This window comes from Perissodus microlepis, chromosome 20, assembly GCF_051167445.1.
Source record: "Perissodus microlepis isolate ML-2025 ecotype Zambia chromosome 20, ASM5116744v1, whole genome shotgun sequence".
NCBI lineage: Eukaryota > Metazoa > Chordata > Actinopteri > Cichliformes > Cichlidae > Perissodus > Perissodus microlepis.
Genome location: NC_140480.1, coordinates 25321269 through 25340085, shown reverse-complemented (window position 1 = coordinate 25340085; position 18817 = coordinate 25321269). Strand labels below are relative to the sequence as shown.

Here is an 18817-nt window from a genome sequence, read left to right as displayed (position 1 = left end):
AACTGTGATTTGGTGCTTGGGGAGGATTTGTATAATACACTGAAGTAAATGCAATGTTTCGAATGTTAATTTGCTTTACATCTCTGAATGCAAGTCCCTGAGCCAGTGACGGGCGTGATGAGAGCGTATGTCTCAGTTAATATAACTCATTAGTTTAAAGACTTCCTGAAAATGGAGGCAAGACAAGAGAGAGGGCTGCAAATGGAGGGAAGGTGAAAGCCAGGTGCAGAGTGCTCCTTTGTGACAAGATGAAATGAAGCAGTAAATTTCCTACACATGTTAGAGGAGAAAATTAAGATAGCGGCTGAAACGGCAGTCGAAGGCTCTGCCAAGCTGTCAGGGATATTTCCACAGCCGGAGGCAGGCCTTGTAGACTGTCAGACACAAGTCTGTTTTTCTAGCCCTTTTCAATGGGCCCAAAGCCTCCGGATCATTATATCCCACAATTTTTATTACTATTATTACAAAACCGTATTTCAAAGTGCCATTTTTTTCTCTTACTGTTATTATTCTTTCATTTACTTGACCAAGTGCTTTTCATGGCTTTCTGTCTGTAGGTCATAAAAGTTTGCTTTTATTGAATTTATTGTAAAATATGTGCAAGGTTGGGTTTCCATTGAACTCAAGGTTGATAATACTTGTAAAACAAAATTCAAAAGCAGGAGTACAGTGACTTGTATAGCCGCCTCTTCAATACTTCTTTGCTGCCTGTTGAATGTCATAGTAATTTTTGAGTGCTGCACCAAGTTAACACCTACTTGTGTTAAAAAGGGCACCAGAAGGCATAAAGACAAGAAAAGAGAAGTATTTTTGATGTTTATGTGGTGATCACACATGCACATGGTGAGTGCAGAGGCCTCAATCCTACTCATAAAAAATCTTGCAGTCAAAAGATCATGCAGGGAGGAGTCCAGAATAAACGGGACAAGAGGACAATATCAGCCAAAAATGTATACAGTTTTATTATTTTTTTTTCTTTAAATTGAAAATTAATTAAATTAGTCTAGCACAATAAAAGGCCACTAATTATAACCCCCCCAACCTGGCAACCTGCCAGCACTGTAACAACCACCTGATAACTTGCTGTCACCAGCATGACACTTACAATGTATTTTTTTTTTTTTATTTAATTTTTTATTTTAGCAATTCCACAACCAATAAATACACTGCAATACAAATCCACAGGGACACTTATTACATGCACAATTGTTTCCCTAAGCAGTCAGTAGTGCAGTTCCTTGGAATTGTTAGACTGCCTGCCTCACACAAAAGGACGAGATAAATGGTAAAGTGGAAAACTGCACCCAGGACAGAAACAACTTCACTTCTTTCCAAGCATCTGCCAAGACAGCATGCTAACGCTAAGCTAGCCAAGATCCCAGAGTGAGTGGCGGCCCCAGCAGCCAGACCCTTAACTTCAACAGGTAACAACATATCAGGCACCCTCCCTTGCTACCCGCTCACCTTTCTACAGCAGAATCAATGTGGCAGTCATGTTTTTGTGCTGGTTTTCATCTGTACTTTGTGTGGTCAGCTTTGTATTCTACTAAGAAAAAGATTTTAGAAATGTGTGTCCTAATTAGGGATTTGTGTTGGTGTGCGGGTCGGTTGTAGAATCAGCTATTTTACAGAGTTACATGAAAGCAATGTAACGACCAGTATAACGAATTACTTTTTCCTGGGCGACTGTGGCTCAGGTGGTAGAGCGAGTTGTCTCCTTATTGGAAGGTTGGTGCATTGATGACACTGACTCCTCTAGTGTGCATGCCAAAGTATCCTTGGGCAAGATACTGAGCCTCTGACTTGCTCTCATTGCATTGACCAGACTGTGAGTGTGTGAGCAAATCTTAGAAAGGCATACATAAAAAATGTTGCATGACTGTATGTGTGTGCTTGGGTGACTGAGACTTGCAGTAGAAAGGTGCTTAACTAAGTTATGTAATTACAGAGCTCCATCATCAGTTCCTCTGATAATGTCTCTGATTGGAATAGGCGGTGCTCAATTGATCCAGTTTGTGCATAAAAGAGTCAAATCCCTTTTATGTGAACGCCTTCAGAATGCCTGAGGCAAAATGCCTGAGTTAATGAAGAAAGTTGATAACCAACATGATGCCTGTTATCTCTGACTGAAGATTTTTTTTGTTTGTTTTTTAAGGCCTCTAACACAAAGAGACCCTGACTGTGTTGAACTTGGCTTGTAGTATACCCTAATGGTTGTTGGGTGGTTTAAAATGCTATCAGCTACCTTTCAATTAAAAAAGAAAAACTCACCTTTATGGAAAGTTTAAAGCTCATTCCAGTTAACTTTAATTTTATGTCATTGTTAACTTTATTAGGACGGAGTTTGTTTTCACCACAGGATCAGAGTCTAAAGAAAACTTCATATTGGGCGAATTTTAGGTGTTTGGCTGATTAGTCGAGTACTCCTAGCATTTTATCTTATAGAAGCTGAACTCAACAAAAGCTCTGAAAACATGTGCTTCCTTCTGATCTAACATTTTGACTTCGCAGCTAAATTCCATAAATTCCAATACTATTTTCCAGTGTAGACCTAATTTAAATCACCATCAGCTTGACTTAAACACGCTTTATTCTTACTGCGGTTGTTATGTTGCTTGTTGCTTTCTTCACACTCTGTGTTGTAGGTGTGGTTTTCATATGTTGGGCAGTGGTTCACATTTCACTTTGGCTTCTTTACAAAAATAGATTTGTTTTTATTATTATCTTTTTAGTTAGACTTTAGATGTCAGTGGAAGTTAACAATATTTCCTGCCCTCCCTTTTAATGGAAAAATCTATTTATTTAGCACAGCCGGGAGCTTCTGTGTTTGGAGTCAGAGATCGTTAAGTTGTTCTTGTTACAGGGACTTTTTTCCCCAAGCTTTGTGGAGAAACCGCCACAGTTCCTCTGTGGATTTAAGCTGTCTGAGTCTCTCTCTTCTCGATGTAATCCCAGACTGACTCCATGATGCTGAGATAACGGCTATGTGGGAATCGTACCATCTGTCGCAGGACTCCATGTTCTTCTTGTCACTGAACATGGTTCTTTTGGGGGTCGATATCTCACGCCAATAATCTGATATTTGTCAGATACATACCTACCTATTACTCTTGCATGATAAAGGCTTACACAGCACTGTGTAAACTTTCAGGTCTTTTAGATATGAATGAAGACAACTTTGGCGCTGACATGGTCAGATGTGCCCAGCGCTGAATAAAAGCTAGTTAGTCGAGGAGAGTCAGTGTTTCATGAACATGTGGTGGGTGTTTCTAGAACACAGTGAAAAAGTGATGGGTGATCGTGTGCTACAATCGGAGAATGATGGAGACGTGTGGAAAGCGACTAAGCAGAGTGCAGGAGAGTCTCTATGTTTTAGTTCCATCCCTCTGCTGTCAAGTCCAATTAAGCCCTGAGAGAGGCAGTTTGAAGCAGGAGCTGAACAACCAGAATCATTGGCCCTAAATGGGCCAGTAAGTGCGAAATGGAAGTACTCTGTGTTCTCATCCACCTTGTCTGGGTCTCCTCAGTATGGGCCCCTCAGCCATCATCATAACCATAAAAGACAACTCCACTTAAACTGTCATAGCAGTCTGCAGTCTCTTTATCTTTCTGCCTCCGTCTCATTTCTGTGTCACATTTCTTTAGTTTTTAGCTACTTGAGCTGAAGTTAGGTTGGTTTTATTAGTCATAAGATCAATATTAGCATTTTTCTTTCCTAGTATCGACTAGCAGTGGGTCACTGTGGCCTTGTCTGATTTCATGAAGATATCTTCCTGGTGACAAAGCAGTTTAACTTGCTCTGATAACTTAATAGTTAGGTATGTGTTTTGTATAAATAGCTACATATTTTGCTGCTGACTTTATACTTTAGGTCATGGTAGAAAGGTTTTTAGTGTCTTGGACTGAACAAAAATGGTTTCTGATGCTTTAACATGTTGCCAGAAATAACATTCCATGAGTAATGTCAATGTCTTGGCAACTGGAAACTGGCAAATTTTAGGATACTTTGTCATAAAAGCTTAGGCTGTTGGGTTTTAATAAAAGGAAAAAATATTAGCAGTCTATGGCAGATTCCCAAGTTATGTCAGTAGCAGGTGAATCATCCAATTACCACAGCTGATGTCTCTTCCATGTTTAGCTTAAAAGTGCACTTGTGAAAGCAGAGGTGGAACAAAACCAGATGATTTGGGCCCTCTAAAAGTTGACCTGATTGCTTAATTGTGTATGTGTTTATTTTAAGGGAATAATTAATCATTTTTGAACATGCTTTGTCTAATCTGTGCCAAGAATGATAAAAAAAATAAAGGTTATACACACGATTGGTTTTGGCTTGACTTTATGTATTAGGCTTATTAGAGCTTTATTGTAACGAGTGAGGTTGCTACCAGGAAGTCCTTGATCCAGCAGCAGGTGTGGATATTATTCTCTGTAAACCCTTTCAGGGAGGTTACAGGTTTAGAAAAATGGTGTGGATTTTATTAATTTGGATCTAGTTTGGCCAAAAGTTTCCAATTTTCCAGGCTGTACGCTTAGCTCACCACTCCCTGGCTGTATGTTCACAGTGAATGCGCAAATATTAAAGTGATGTCACTCTGCTAAAGTAACCCTCAGCAAAAGAAGACATTTTCGTACTTCTGAAATGTTGAAACGTTTCTTTAATCGTGGTCATACTTTGAAAATCAACTGGTTTGTTATAGCTACATTTCTGAAGCACATTCATGTTGTCATCTTTCTGCAGATGTCGACGAGTGTGCAACTGAATACAATGGCGGCTGCGTCCACGAGTGCATCAACATCCCGGGAAATTACAGGTGCACGTGCTACGACGGCTTTCGCTTGGCGCATGATGGGCACAATTGTCTCGGTGAGTGTATATGTGTGAGTATTTGAAGTGTCCTTGTGTGTTGCTTTTTCTCCTACGTGTCACACAATCATGTGGTTAAACACTGTTTCCATAACGGGCTTTTGTCAGAAGAACTTGTGTATAATTAACTACATGTGTCAAATTTCAAACTAACCATAATCTAACCCGTGTAGTTGCAAAGATCCTTCACTCTGAATGTTTAATGTCCCAGTATGGATGGTAATATGTCTGTCTCAAGGCCAAACGTGGCTCTTATTAGACAGCTGCTTCAGATATTTTTGCCATTCCCTTGTTCACATAGCAGGTAGTTCCACATGTGCTTTCACAAAAGGAAAATGGAGCCCTTATTTATAATATCTCTGATGAAAAGGAGAGAATTTATGAAGAGTTCGACCATGAGCTGCGCGCTCTGAGTGAGCCGTCAGCCGACGTGTTTTCCCATGGTTTCATATTTCACCAAAGTGCCATTCATGTTGGCCTCACTGAGGATGTATTACATTTAAAAGGTTATGAAATAAAGGAAAACATAGTTTTCTTTCTGCAGCTGGAGCTGCTAAACATAGACATCATACACCCACCTCCATTCCCTCCTTTCCTCTCGCTCCTTTTACCCCATCCACTCATCCTTCGCTCCTTTTGTTTTGATTTGAAATCCCAAAGTGAGACCTCGCTGCTCCTAAGAAATCATCTCCATCTTGGTTACAGCCTCAGCATGATGCATTTCACTTGATGCTGAAAGCCAGCTAGTCCTGTGAGCTGCTGTGATTTTGTTGTGGAGTAAAGTTAGATGTGACTATCACAGCAGAATTCACATTCAGGTGAAGCGATGACAGAAAAACTTATCAGCACCTAACGATTTGCTGTGAAAGAGACTCTGCATGCGGGCACGAAAGGCATCATGCTCGAATCAGCCCCACATTTACTTGATGAACTGCATGTAATGCTGGGATTAAGCTACAATGGAATGGAAAACACTCCCATCTTTAGATCGATAATTAACCTGTCCTGACTTGACGATGCCCTCCTCTTTCCTTCAGTCTTACTGTCTCTCTTTCTCTCTCGCTCTCTGCCTCTTTATCACCCGTGCGCTTGTATTTATCATGTAAAGCTGGGTTATTTTCCAAACCATTTAGTAATGGCATTCAGTTGTGCGTGGATCATTTGGTGTGCCTTGCGTGCAGGTGTGTAATTGCGATACATTGTTTGTGTGGCTGCTGCTGGCGCATCAAACGGAATTGCGTCCATCGATCCCTTTGATATAATTTGTCATAGTGAAACACACACGATCAAACACAGAGAGAGCTTTCAAGTTTCCTTTTTTTTATTTATTATTCTGTTGCTTTATTCTGCTGCCATGTTTTATTTTTGTTTTTTCTCGCAAGTGACCGGTTTGTAAGTGGGCAGAGACTTCTTTGAAAAGCTTGAGATTTGTATCAGAAATTCTCTTGCATTTCTTTGAACGATCTATCAATTATTAAATGAATAAATATCTTTTTTTGATCTCAACATAGCCAAGAGGGTTTGAAGACGGACTGAATTGTGTATATGCAGCTGTCAACTGCAAATCTCGGCTCTTGTCTTGAGACCTTAAAGTGCTCTAGAGACTGCTTTTTCTGGAGAATTTAATTCGTTATAATACCCGTGCTCTGCTCTGCTAAGGGAATAATCCTCAGCACAAACAGAGAAAGGAGAGGAAGAGGAATAGCGGAGGTTTCATCTTAAGGCCCCCAGCTTCCTCTTCCAGGTTTAAGCTCCTTTTTGGCCCCTGAGAAAAGATTAGTCCCCTTGGCCCTGGAATGGAGAGCCTAAGCAGCTGGTTCCCAGACGAGGTCAGAGCCTCAGAGCCCTTATAGACCAGATGTGCCCGAGGCCACAGAGGAGGAGACACTCACCTGATCCTCAAAAGTTCACCGTGAGTTTAGAGTCTGAGATCTTTAAGGTGCTCCCTCTGGATTTACCTCATGCTATTCCTCCACAAAGCTCCAGCGATTTGATTTGATGTTTTTGTTTTTCTTCCCATGGTTACAGTGCACTTTAAACTCCCACAGGAGATTTCAGGTCTCTAAGGTTCTTCTGCAGTCAGTAGGCAATGGTGAGTGTGTGTGTGTGTGTGTGTGTGTGTGTGTGTGTGTGTGTGTGTGTGTGTGTGCGAGTGTCACCTCAGGGACACCGGTTAGGCCAGCGCACATGCATCCCTGTCAGCGTCTTCTTTGTTTGCTGTCTGGCGCACGTGCCACAGAGCTCCTTGTAATTGGATGTGTTGGCAGCATAATGACATTGGGCGGTGGCAGAAGGCAGCGGAGCATGAAGCAGAACACTGCCTTGTGTGCCTCACTGGGGACGCTCTGGTTTCTGAGGTCTCCATCGTCTGCCCTAACCCCACAAAGATGTCAGAAAGTCAGCAAGGTGGAAGTGATGTGATATCACAGCGTACTGCTCCTGTCTGTCCTGAGTGAGATGCCACTCTTGTATAATTTACCTCAGAGGGAGCTATTGTACCTTCTCAAAAATCACAGGGAGAATAAGTGAAGCATATAAGAACTCGATTACATCTTTTATAACTGTCACGGCTATTATCTTGCAGAGGTGAGGGAGGGGTGCTTTTTAATCACTGCACCTCTTTCATGGCAAGGCTGTAAAGGATTTCTTGAGTCTGAGGAAAAACAGAGGAATCGGTGTCAATTTAATCCAAAACACACATCCTCTTTACAATGAAAACCAGATGGAGGACCGCTATTAGTTCCCCACTGTAGCACCAGCGTCCCCACATTTATGACTTATGTGTTTTGGTTAAGGTCCTACAGAAACCAAAATGCACTCTTATCTTTGCTAGTTCATTAAACTCTCTCGAGAAGCATAATGCCATGTGTATCAGCATAAATACTCCTTCCTTAAAACCACAAATGATAACGTTTCACTTCTCTCCGGAGCTAATACACCCAAATAATGATATTTCTATTGCTCCCAAGAGTAGGCATGCCACAGTCACATGCATCCCGAGTGTGACTCACTGGGAGAAACAAAGGCAGGCTTGAAATAGACATTACAAATGTTTGACAGAGCACCATCAAACTGCAAAGGATAAGTGTTTGTCATCGTGCTATTTGCTTTTAGTCATCATCCTGTTCCGTCAGTCCAGAACATGTTCATCCTTCTTTCTGTAGAATTGATTTTTTTTTGTCCACCTCCACATACTCCCCACACACAGCTTAGCATGCTATGTTCCTTTGATTTTTATTGACCAACACTGATTTGATTTGTATTGATTTGGCAGAGCTCAATTCCTCGGGCAATCTGTAGGGAAATGAATTCCCTTTTACTTTAACCTTCCCCAAAGACGTAGCTTGAACTGTAACACAAAAGCAATGTCATTACAGCCTTAAAAAGAGCTTTTGAAGGACCCTTTTGAAGTAGCAACTGAGGAAAGGTCGTGTCATTTAACACTGTTTAGTGTTTTGCTAAAGGCTGTAATTGTGTAGCGACGTTGTTTTCTCCTGCTTTCATAGATGACAGGAAGCGTTTCCATCAAACAAAAGTGTCTGAGTCGTCTCCTGGCTGAACCCCATCTATGTAATCCTTTGGGATCATACTGCAAGGAAAGCTAATGAAACAGGAGGTTTCAGACTGATGTATTATTGACCAGGTTCTGATGGAAAAAGGTGGTCATCAAAGACCTTCACGCAGATTTGCATTGCAGCCTACTAAATGCTTTCCTTAAGTGCATTGGCCACTCTTCCAGTGCAGTGAGGATAACCTCCAAACCCCTGACACTGACATAAAATACTCGACACTAGCTTGGGTTTACTACCACTTTTAACTCCTAAATGTGCAGCAATGAGTCAGGGCAATGATTATCCGTTTAACCCCTCAGTCATGAAACCCAGGGGGCGTTCAGGACCATATGGATACTTCTTGTGCTTAGCACTAACCCTTCTTGACTTCTTGCTGCAGATGCAAATATCCAGCTTTCTCCCCAGCGAGAAGTCACTTTGCTTTTGTTGTGAAACAGACAGATAAGGGCTGGGACGAGAGAGTCTCTCCATAGCTCAGAGGAGCTGGAGTGATGAGCTAAAGAATAGATGTGAGATTGGTGAATTAGCTATCGCCCACTCTCTCTCTCTCCATTCTCAGGATTGTTCAGTCCCATCCACCATGAAATGAACAATTCCAGCTGAGCCCACTGGCAGGGCTCTGGGGGGAAACTCAAGCCTGTGATTGGTCTTAGGGATGTAAGCATGCAGCAGACTGGGAGCCATCATGGCAGGGCCTCTTGTCTCCTTGACATAGCAGTGTCCATCCAAACATTTATCCTGAGGTTTTCTTTTTAAAATACTTCCAGACTTGTTTTGGAGGAGCAGACGAGCACTGTTAAGCGTGATCTTAGCTCATAGATTTTCATTTAGGAAATAGCTCGGCGGGTGATTGGATCTGAAATCTAAGTCTGTGCTTTGTTTGCAACAATGGTTACCTGGGAGACGGGTGAAGTCAAAAAGTTTCTGAATTTAATCATTGCTTTATTAGCGTTGTTTATGTAATGGCATAAACAATCAAACCTTGCTGCTGATTTAAGAATGAAATGCTATAGTTAACGGAATTAATTCATGTTTGCTTAGCACATGTGAATCAGTTAGCTGTATTGAAACAGTGCGTCGGGAGGACAGGAAGAGCTGGAACTAATAAATTGCTCAGCGCTATAAGCGTTTAAGGCTTCCACCCTGTCATGGTCAAACACATTTCTGGTGATTTAAGAGATTGTGTGCTCTGCAGATGAAAGATCAGGACTTCCTGCATTATACCAATTTAGAAAAACTCAGCTGACAGGTGCTGGAGTACTGCTGAATGTGTGCAGCTTCAGCATCTGCGCCTTCAGTTTGTCCTCTCAGACTATGTTCAATACTGGCGTCATGGTCACTGCTAAGTCAAGTGGGTTTATGAATGCGCTGTGCCACTGAAGTCCAGAAGCAACATAGAAAAAAAGGAAATCCTGTAATCCTGTTTGAAATGAGAAGGGATCTTGTTTTAATTGAAGCTGGCTGTGGATGTGCCACTCCTTCCCCACTGATGCTCAGTCAAGCCAAGCTGATTTCTGCTCATCTATGAAGCAGCAAAGTCTGCTCCTGTAGCCCACCAGCTGTTGCTGCCCATCGCTGCACATGGCCCTGTTTTGCTGCCTTATTAAAAGAGCGCAAGCCAACTCGACTCCTGTGAATGAATTGTGCAAAGAGGCCAATGTCTCTCCATTCATCTCCTTGTCTCTGTTCCTCCTAGACTACAGAGCCAGCTCTGTTTGATTCAGATAGAGGCCAAGGACTGGGATGGATACATGGACAGCCTCACAGATAGCATTTTTTTTTCCACACTCCTCGCTGGAATTAAAAAAAAAAAAAAAGTCTTTGTCAGCAATAATGTTCCGAAAGACACTGAACCTTTACAAAACGGAGAAGGAAAAACGTATTTCTTCAAAAAAGGGGGTTCGGGGGTTTCTGTAAAGCAGCCAACATGTTTACACGACTTTAAAGCTCTGTGCAAGGCCAAATGTTATATATACAGGCAGAGCTATCTGAGAAACCAACGGACATGGCCTCCGCAAACACAACCAATCTCTTAATCTCTCTCAGTTTGAGGCCTTCTTTCTCCTTCGTCTCCTAAAGTGAAGGAGGGATGGAGCGGAGACATGTCTCATTTTTCAGAAAGAGGGCCCTTTTAACTTGATTAAGACTTTTTTTTTCCTGCCCTCTCTAGAGAATTTTTAAAAAATGTTTTAAGTCCAAATAACATGAGCACTTCGCCTGGCCATGCCAGAACCCCTTTCCGCTTGGAAATATTTGCTTTGGACGCCAGCCTTGCCCAGCACACAACACAGGCAATTATGGGAGCTATTTAAACAGGAGAGATCTACCTACAGACGACGCCTCATTTGGAAGGATGAAGGAATCAGGAAATTAAACCTTCACTGATGCGCTGATGGTATGGAAGGAGAATTCCCACAGGTCCTCGGAGACTGGTTGCATATCTCATGGGCATTTTGCTCATGCATCCAGGACTGTTGTATTTATGTAGCCTTTATATGTCCAAATTTTTGGTAGGTGTGTGTGTGTTGAAGGAAGAGAGGAAAGGGAAAGAAACAGAAAAAGAGACTTTTGCATATGTTTGGACAAATTTCTCTGTGAGTTGTGAAAGTTCTTTTTTTAGCTACGTGCTAACAGTTTATCTGCAAAGGCGCAGCTGTAGGTTGCCGGCTGCTTTCGTCAGCTCAAAGGTCTTCCCTCTGTCGCTGCCACTTTCATGATGAAGAGATGAGACCACGAGGTCAACACCAAGCAGCCACACAGTTGAATGAAAGCCTTGCCAAGCTTTTCATAAATTCTCCGTCTTTTACTCTTGAGTTTAAGCCTAAATGTGAACTTTCCTGTAAAGTTTGTTTTTCAGATAACGATGCTTCACCTGGTTGCAGAGTAATGTTTTTACCATTAGTCTTAACTGATGTGACACGTTTGGGGTTTTTTTATTTTGTTTTTGTTTTGTTTTTTTGTTTTAGCGGAAAGAGACATTTTTGCTCATGGAATGTGAGGACAGGACAGCACACTTGGCAAGCTGACGAGGTTTATAAGTGCTACCTGCCACTGACCTACTTATAAACCCCAGAAGTTTCCATCTAGTCAGGTGCCACTTTGTGTTTTTGTACACCAGTGAATCCAAGTCTGTGAGTGGAAATAGAAGAAAAAAGAAAAGTAAGTTTAATTTCTAGCTCTTCCTGTACTGAGAATTCCCCAGAAAGGAAACTTAATCCAGAGGCCTTCTCAGACTGGACAAATAGACAGTAAATTAGTTTCGCATGACGGTTTATTAAAAAAAAGGCTTGTATATACAGCAGATTTTTAATGGATTGAGCAGAGGAATGGATAAGGTTCCAGCGTGGTCAGTAGAAAGGAACCAGGACCCCAAATCTCAGAGGGAAAGGAAGAATATGGAGTGTCATCTCTACAACTACACCTCAGACACACAGAGGGCAACAGGAGCAAAGCTCTGCTGCACTCCAGGCAAAAATAAGCAGCAAAACATGGCATACAAGCTCCGTCATTTCATTTGTGACACTTTTCATTTGTTTCTTTTGTCAAGAAGAACAATGAGCCTGGATGGGAGTTGTATATTCAGAAAGAACAGCTGGAAGAGTACAATTTATTACCAATGAAAATAAAGTCAGTAACTCCTGCTTGTGGTCAGTTTCCCTTTCTTTTTGTGAAAAGAAAGGGAAACTGACACCTTTGTAAATGCTTTGCTTTCATATACCCTTGTGGTGCAGCTCCTCCTCACCTCCCCCAAAGCAAAAATCCCCCTGCTCTCTACTCTTTCCATCTCTTCTTTTCCTCACCATCCTCCCCCCACCTCATTCCTCCCTTTCTCTGCATTCCTCCCGTCACGGGGCTGACAGACACTCGTCATCAGCAGGTACTCTGGCCCAGGTGGATCAGGTTTCCCAGTTGCCAAGGGATTGTGCTGCATGTGCATTTTTACGGCTTAGTGCCGCACAGTTGGAGGTTTTAGTGCAAGTCTGCTGTGGTGCCATGTCAGATAACCATTATGACAGATTCAAACTCCTCAGCTTAAGACAAACTCTTGTATGACATTTGCACTTAAATAATAACCTCAGGTTTTTTTGAGAGGATGAAAATGTTTGAAATTACAAATTATATATTTTTAAATTAATTCTTAGATACAATATGATATATTGTTTAAGCCCTGCTAGTGCTGCATCTGTAGAGATCATTAAAACTGGTACAATCTTCACAATCCCAGTAGATCTCAATGTATTGCTTAACTTTTTTCTTTCTCTACATATGATTTTTGAGGCGAATTAAATGTTTTGCTTGTGTTTTTGTCCTCCTCGCCCTTATCATCTGGTGAAAATTGAGATTTGTCTAATACTTTGATTACCACATACCTACAAACTTTTATTCTAACACAGTAAACAAAGCAGGGAACATGGTAGATATAAAATGCTAACTATCACCATTCTTACATTGTTACTTTTGACAATTTACTAAAAGCATTTCTGTGGTTCAGTTACAGCCACAGAAAGAGAGCTTCAAGTATGGCAAGAGACACTAGTTGGATAATTACTAAAGCTATATTTGTGAACCGTTTTCCACTGAATGACTATTATGATAAGCCAGAGCTAGTTACAGGGTGACAGTATTACTTCAACCCCTGGAGATAAATGCAAATGTGGGACAGATGAGGCGCATGGCTGTAGACTCTTCTTCAGTAAAAAAATACAGTTAAAATCTGAAATTTCTGTAATATTTGTTTAGAAACCTTTCATTTGCACTCTTAAATAGATAATAGTTGTTCACATACATATCATCCATGTTCGAGTTTGTTTATTAAATGGGTAATGATTTCCCAGATGACTTGAGACAATTGTTAATCAGTGTAATTTTTGGTCTGTCTTGAAGCACTCTTGTTAATTTTGCTTTGTGTCTCCGGGCAGATGTGGATGAGTGCTCTGAAGGCAACGGCGGATGTCAGCAGATATGCGTCAACATGATGGGCAGCTATGAGTGCCGCTGCAGAGAGGGCTTTCTCCTGAGTGACAACCAGCATACCTGTATCCAAAGGCCAAAAGGTTACACACACACACACACACACACACGCACGCGCGCGCGCATGCACAAACATGTTGTTCAATAGTGAAACGTTGTATATTACCATATGTGGTGACACCTCATATTAAATGCAAATTTAAAGTTATTTTTGGATGTTGTTAAGCCTCTTTGTGACACGCGATGATGGTGAATTTGAGGCATTTTTAATCATGAGAAAGGAATCAGTCCTGACAGGTCTCAGTGAAAAAGGGTAAGTCAAAGTCTGAAGGGGGAAGAAGAAGAAGGGATAAATCACTTTTTGCTTTTTACACACCCTTTCAAATTGAGCCTAGTGCTTCGCAGCTTTTTAAGGTATCTGTGGCATGAGTGGCTTACGGGGGGACTGTGAGCACAGAAAACAATTAAAGGTATAGCCTGGGGCTGACACACCTCTTGTTTATAGAGCGTTCATTCCTGTGGGATGGAGACATGACAGAAGAAGATGAGCCAACCAGCTCTGAGGCTTAGTTACCAAACTCAGGGGCACTGCGGACATACATACATTTATAACACCATAGCTCTGTATCAAACAAAGTAATCCAAATGCTAACAGACTCTGTGCAGTTATAGTAAAACTCACAGCAGTGAGTGTTTTTTTGACCTCCAGACTTTATCTTTGGATAGATTAACACAGGGAGTGCTCACACATTGATTTAGCTGTCAGCCCAACAGCTGGTTTGGATACTGTCGGCTTGGGTGTGCTACCAAAGTAGAGAACTAACTCAACTTGAATATAATCTGTGTTGAGCACCCTGCCCCTGTAAAGGGTGACGCACAATTCGGCTGCATGTAGTTACACAAAATGCATACCTGTATTCCAGGGGTATTTATCCAGCTGTCTGAGAGATTCCTTAGTTCTGCCAAACTGGGCTGGGTCTGTGTTGGATCTTTTCTCTCGTTTCCTATGGTTTGCAACAGCACCTTTTATCCAGAAGGTGCAGACAACACGTCCAGCAGGGTCGGTGACCTCCTCGTCCCTGTTCTGTCTCTTGTGAGACGCCTGCCTTTGCTGGGAGTCATTAGATTGTGCTGTTCCTAATTTCCCTGGATGGTGAAATGAGGATCTTGGAAGTCTGGTTTATGAGCTTAGTCTGGCCTAGTGAACTGTCAGTGTTTACATTTCATAAACGTAGTGTTTTTTGAGTGAGGTGAAAAGCCGGATCATGTGTTTCAAAGGCCTACTACTATATAGATGCAGAAACAGACGTGTGAGCAAGTCCGTTCTTGCCCTGCTCTCTTTTCTTTTGTGTTTATTCTTTCTTTCTTTTGTAAATGCACCTTGTTTCTGTCGATCTCCCCTTTTAATATTAATATCGTCTTTATTGCTTACAGATGAGACCCGTTTGGATCTAGAGATTAAAGCTGCCATAAATCTACAAACTTCCGATAGTGATCAGATAGACGCCTAGTCATTGTTTCATTACTTTTGGAAGACAAAGAGACAGAGCAGCTACTCGTCTGCTTATTATTACTGCTCTTATTACAACAGTATGTGTCTGTATGAAAATGCAATTGGTGAGGAAGTGACTTTGCCTTGTTACAGAACAAGAACCCCACAGAATTTCAGCAAATTTCACCGTGCTCGTTTACAGAAACATTACACACGCTGCTCAGGGGGAAAAAAATGATTGAGAAAATGAAAGCTGATTTAATCACCCAGCCAAGCCAGTTTAAATGCAACCCTCCATCCATTCAGCCAGCCCTTCTTTTAAAGAGCAAAGCCTGGGGTGCAGTTTGCTCATGAGCTTTATTGTTCTCATTAAAAAGACATCAGCTTTCCATTTCTTCCATTAATGGGTCAGGTGTTCCCTGGGTAACTTCTACCAGTTTTTCCAAGGACAGCACAGACCTGGACACTGCAGTGCCTTTTGCTACCGGTCTGTTTCCCCTGCTGGTAGCGAGCCCTTGTTAGCAGTGAGCCTGTGCCAATTAGGCAGCAGGGGTCTGCCAGCCTCTCAGCTAATGACAAGGCTGCTGCTGGCCTGTCTCTTATTAGACCTGCCCCTGCCCCCTCAGCAGGAATAACTATGACCAAGTGAAGGCTCCATCGTCTAGCTGTAACAGTTCATTTATTCTCCCCAAACATTTCTTCCAGTCAAGAAATAAAGCTTTTCAAAGGCCAGCCAAGGTGCTTAGTGGTTGATAGGAATGCCATTTAGGTCAAGAGGGCTCCACTGCTCTGCGTTTGATTTATTATCTCTCTTATATAGGAGGATGACAGGGACGTATGTGCGTGAGATGGGATCCAGCACATTGGAATTCAGGAATTTCAGTCTCAGTCAACCCACACATCCATAATTTCAGCCTCATACATTTCTGAATATCCGGTATGGCAATTACCTTAAGTGCATACTGATGGTTGGTTATGCAAGTCATGTATAGTGCTTTGAGTATTCAGTATATTTATCTTTAGTTCTGAATACAAAAAACAGGATACACGGGATGTGAAAGTTGACTCATCCACTGGTAGGAAATGATTTAGAAACGGTGCAGCTCAAGAAGCAAGTTGAACCGACACAAGTTAGCAGGGTGATGTAACTTTGAAAGAGAAAATGAGCCTTCTGAATCCAACGTCTTGTCACTGCCAATCAGTGTGATGATATAAATGTGGTTGACTATGCCATGAAAGCTGCAGAGCGGCAACATGGAGTTTGAAAGTTCTCAGTAGTCTGATGATTAGGTTCCAGAGTGTCTAAAGCTCATTGCGCCGAAAAATTTGATTACATGAGCCCCGAGGCTTTACTGTCACCTTTCACTGCTGAAGGAGACTGTAATAGACTGTTGCACTTAAGTCTTCAAAGTGCTCAATCAGAAACAGATGAACAGGCATTACCTCCAAGCAGAGTTTGCACTCAAGAAGAAAATGTATCATCCAAAAATGATCTTGTAATGGAAAAGTGATCATTAAAAAAAAAAAGAAATATGGGCCACGTTTACACATTCCATTCCATTTCATGTTCCAACATGATTATCAAATCGGCATTTTCTTATATCATATTAGAAAGAATAACTGAGAAATTTCTTCTAAAAATGTATCTCACAGTCACCTGATTGGTGATGTTTTTTTGTCTACAGTAGAGCTTTTCTGTCCATGAAATGTTTACTTTGCCAGTGAAAACCTCTTCCTATGTTTACAGCTTCCATTAGCTTCCCGGTTTGGCTTTTTCCCTTTGCGCAGCTAATCTCTCTCTCTCACGTTTTCTTTCTCAGGTTCAAATAGTTACACAATAATCGTCACATACAGACTTGCATGCACAGGAAGGCAGGTTAATAATTTCCAGTTTTATTCCAATAGAGGCACATCCTGGCGTGTCCTTTTTTAACATTTAGATGCAGATTGTGGCATGTTGACCTTAGAAGCACTTATGTGCAGGCTAAAACTGCAACACAATAAGAAGTTTTCTGATAAATTAGCTCACGTTCGTAATATTTATATTATATTCTCAGTTAGTGTTCCTCCAGTTTGAAACAAGGCACAGAGTCCTTGAACCCTGTTTTATTGCTTTTGTGTTTACATAAATGGATAAAATAACCCAAGTTCCTCGACTGTAATATCCATTTATCAGGCTGTTTCACATTTTAATTTCATGAAGTAATGCGCTGATAAAGGGCCAGTTTCCATTGTTCTTGTGATGCGATGCTTCTTATTTAAGATTGCAAAGAGAAATTCTTTATGCATCCATTTGTTTTTGTAAAAGGAAAGTTTGTATGCTTTTAATATATGTTTATGTAACAGTGGTTGTCCCATTGTGCAGAAGCCGACATGGTTCTTTCATGATTGCTCTCGTGGATCTCAGTGGGTCTGCCCGCCTGTCTGTGCATTGGCCGCAGAACTGTTTTTACAAGTGCAAAAGTCGCTGCTTCATTGCTCTGCAGCCCAACCGTATAACCAGGCTCTTTTCCTATTTTAGGGAAGTAGAGCAGAGACTTCGAGCTGCACAGATAAAGACATACGGACACTTTTGTGTGTGTGTGTGTCTTTCTTTCTGTTCCTTCCCTGTTCGTTCCTTTCTCTTCCTCTGCCTCTTTCCTATATTATCTTCCCACATCTTAGCTATTTGTCCAGACTTTCACAGGACCCATGCCCTTCCTCCCTTCCATCCCCACCCTTTAACAAATATACATCAGTGGCTTGAGCTTCAGCAAATGTTGGCTGCCTTGCCACCGAATTCTCTGAACCTCATTTGAGACGGGCATCCTTTTTCCTCGTGGGTTTGTTGAAGGCCATCTCTAAGCTGGCCAGCCCAGCTCGCTGGTGCGGACTGCCAGAGTGCCAGTGGGGTTTTTCCACTAACATTTGGCTATCATGGGCTTAACCAGAGGGCCAGACTAGGCTCTGCAGAGACAGATGCCTTCTGCAGTTGCCTCTTGCTTTGATTTTGGAGAGAATTGGGCTTTGTAATAACATACTGTATCTCATGCCTTTTGTATCTCCGTATCGAAGAAAGCCTGCAGCCTGGATGTGCTCTGCTGTGTTGTCTGTTCTGCTGGGAGGGCGCCTGGCTCCTTTGGGACTGCACAGTGACGTGACCTTGATAGAATGGGGGAGGAGTGAAGGGGAGAGTGGCACATCCACAGCAGGTGCTGCACAACTGTGTGTGACACAGATGGGCCGACACTCTCAAATGTGTGTGCCACATGCATACATTATGCAAATACACCTGTGTGTCAATGCATCCACATACCTTAATAGACGTACGCTTACAGGCTCACACACACACGGTTTCCTCAATATGTTTTTTCTACAGTAGAAATCGAGATTCTCAAGAGCTTTAATCATATCTAGCACATTCTTGTCTATTTTAGTCTTCTAAAGTCTATAAATGTAACTGTTTTAGGTTATGTTTCTCCTCTTATTTTTTGTTTTTCATCATGGTAGCTCTCCACGCTTTGTTTTACTCTAGAAACACAACATATTAAGATGTACAACAAGCACTCAAGCAGTGAGGTATATCAGTCCAGATGTCTGCTATCTTTTTCCATTTTCTGCTTGTTTATGCCTTTAGTGGCTCCTCTCTGGAAAAAAGGGAGTGAAATAAGAAGCCTCAACAAGGCTTCTGAGAGCTGCAGAAAATCAGAAAACCCAAACAGTAGCACTTGGATGGACTCGCTGCTCTTAGAGTCAGTGGGGAAGAGTTACTTCCTTGACCGGCTCACTGGCCTGTTGCTCTGTCTGACCATCTGCGTTGCGGCTCAGCCCAACCCAGTCCGACTCTTTTCCCATTCTCCTTTCCATGCGCTGACATTTTTATCCTCCTATTAAAACTTTTAAGGGCCCATTATCTAAGAGGAAGGAATGTTGCTTTAA

At 41.8% G+C, this 18817-nt stretch overlaps 1 protein-coding gene across 2 annotated transcripts in view; it reads left to right on the top strand.

Moving 5' to 3' along the window:
• scube3 (signal peptide, CUB domain, EGF-like 3) overlaps nucleotides 1-18817 on the top strand; it is a 79237-nt gene that overhangs the window by 19526 nt on the left and 40894 nt on the right. For both annotated transcript variants that reach the window (XM_084916089.1, XM_084916090.1), the window contains exons 3-4: nucleotides 4739-4864; nucleotides 13356-13490. In XM_084916089.1, the coding sequence (XP_084772215.1) occupies nucleotides 4739-4864; nucleotides 13356-13490 (261 nt within the window). The remainder of the gene's footprint in view (nucleotides 1-4738; nucleotides 4865-13355; nucleotides 13491-18817) is intronic.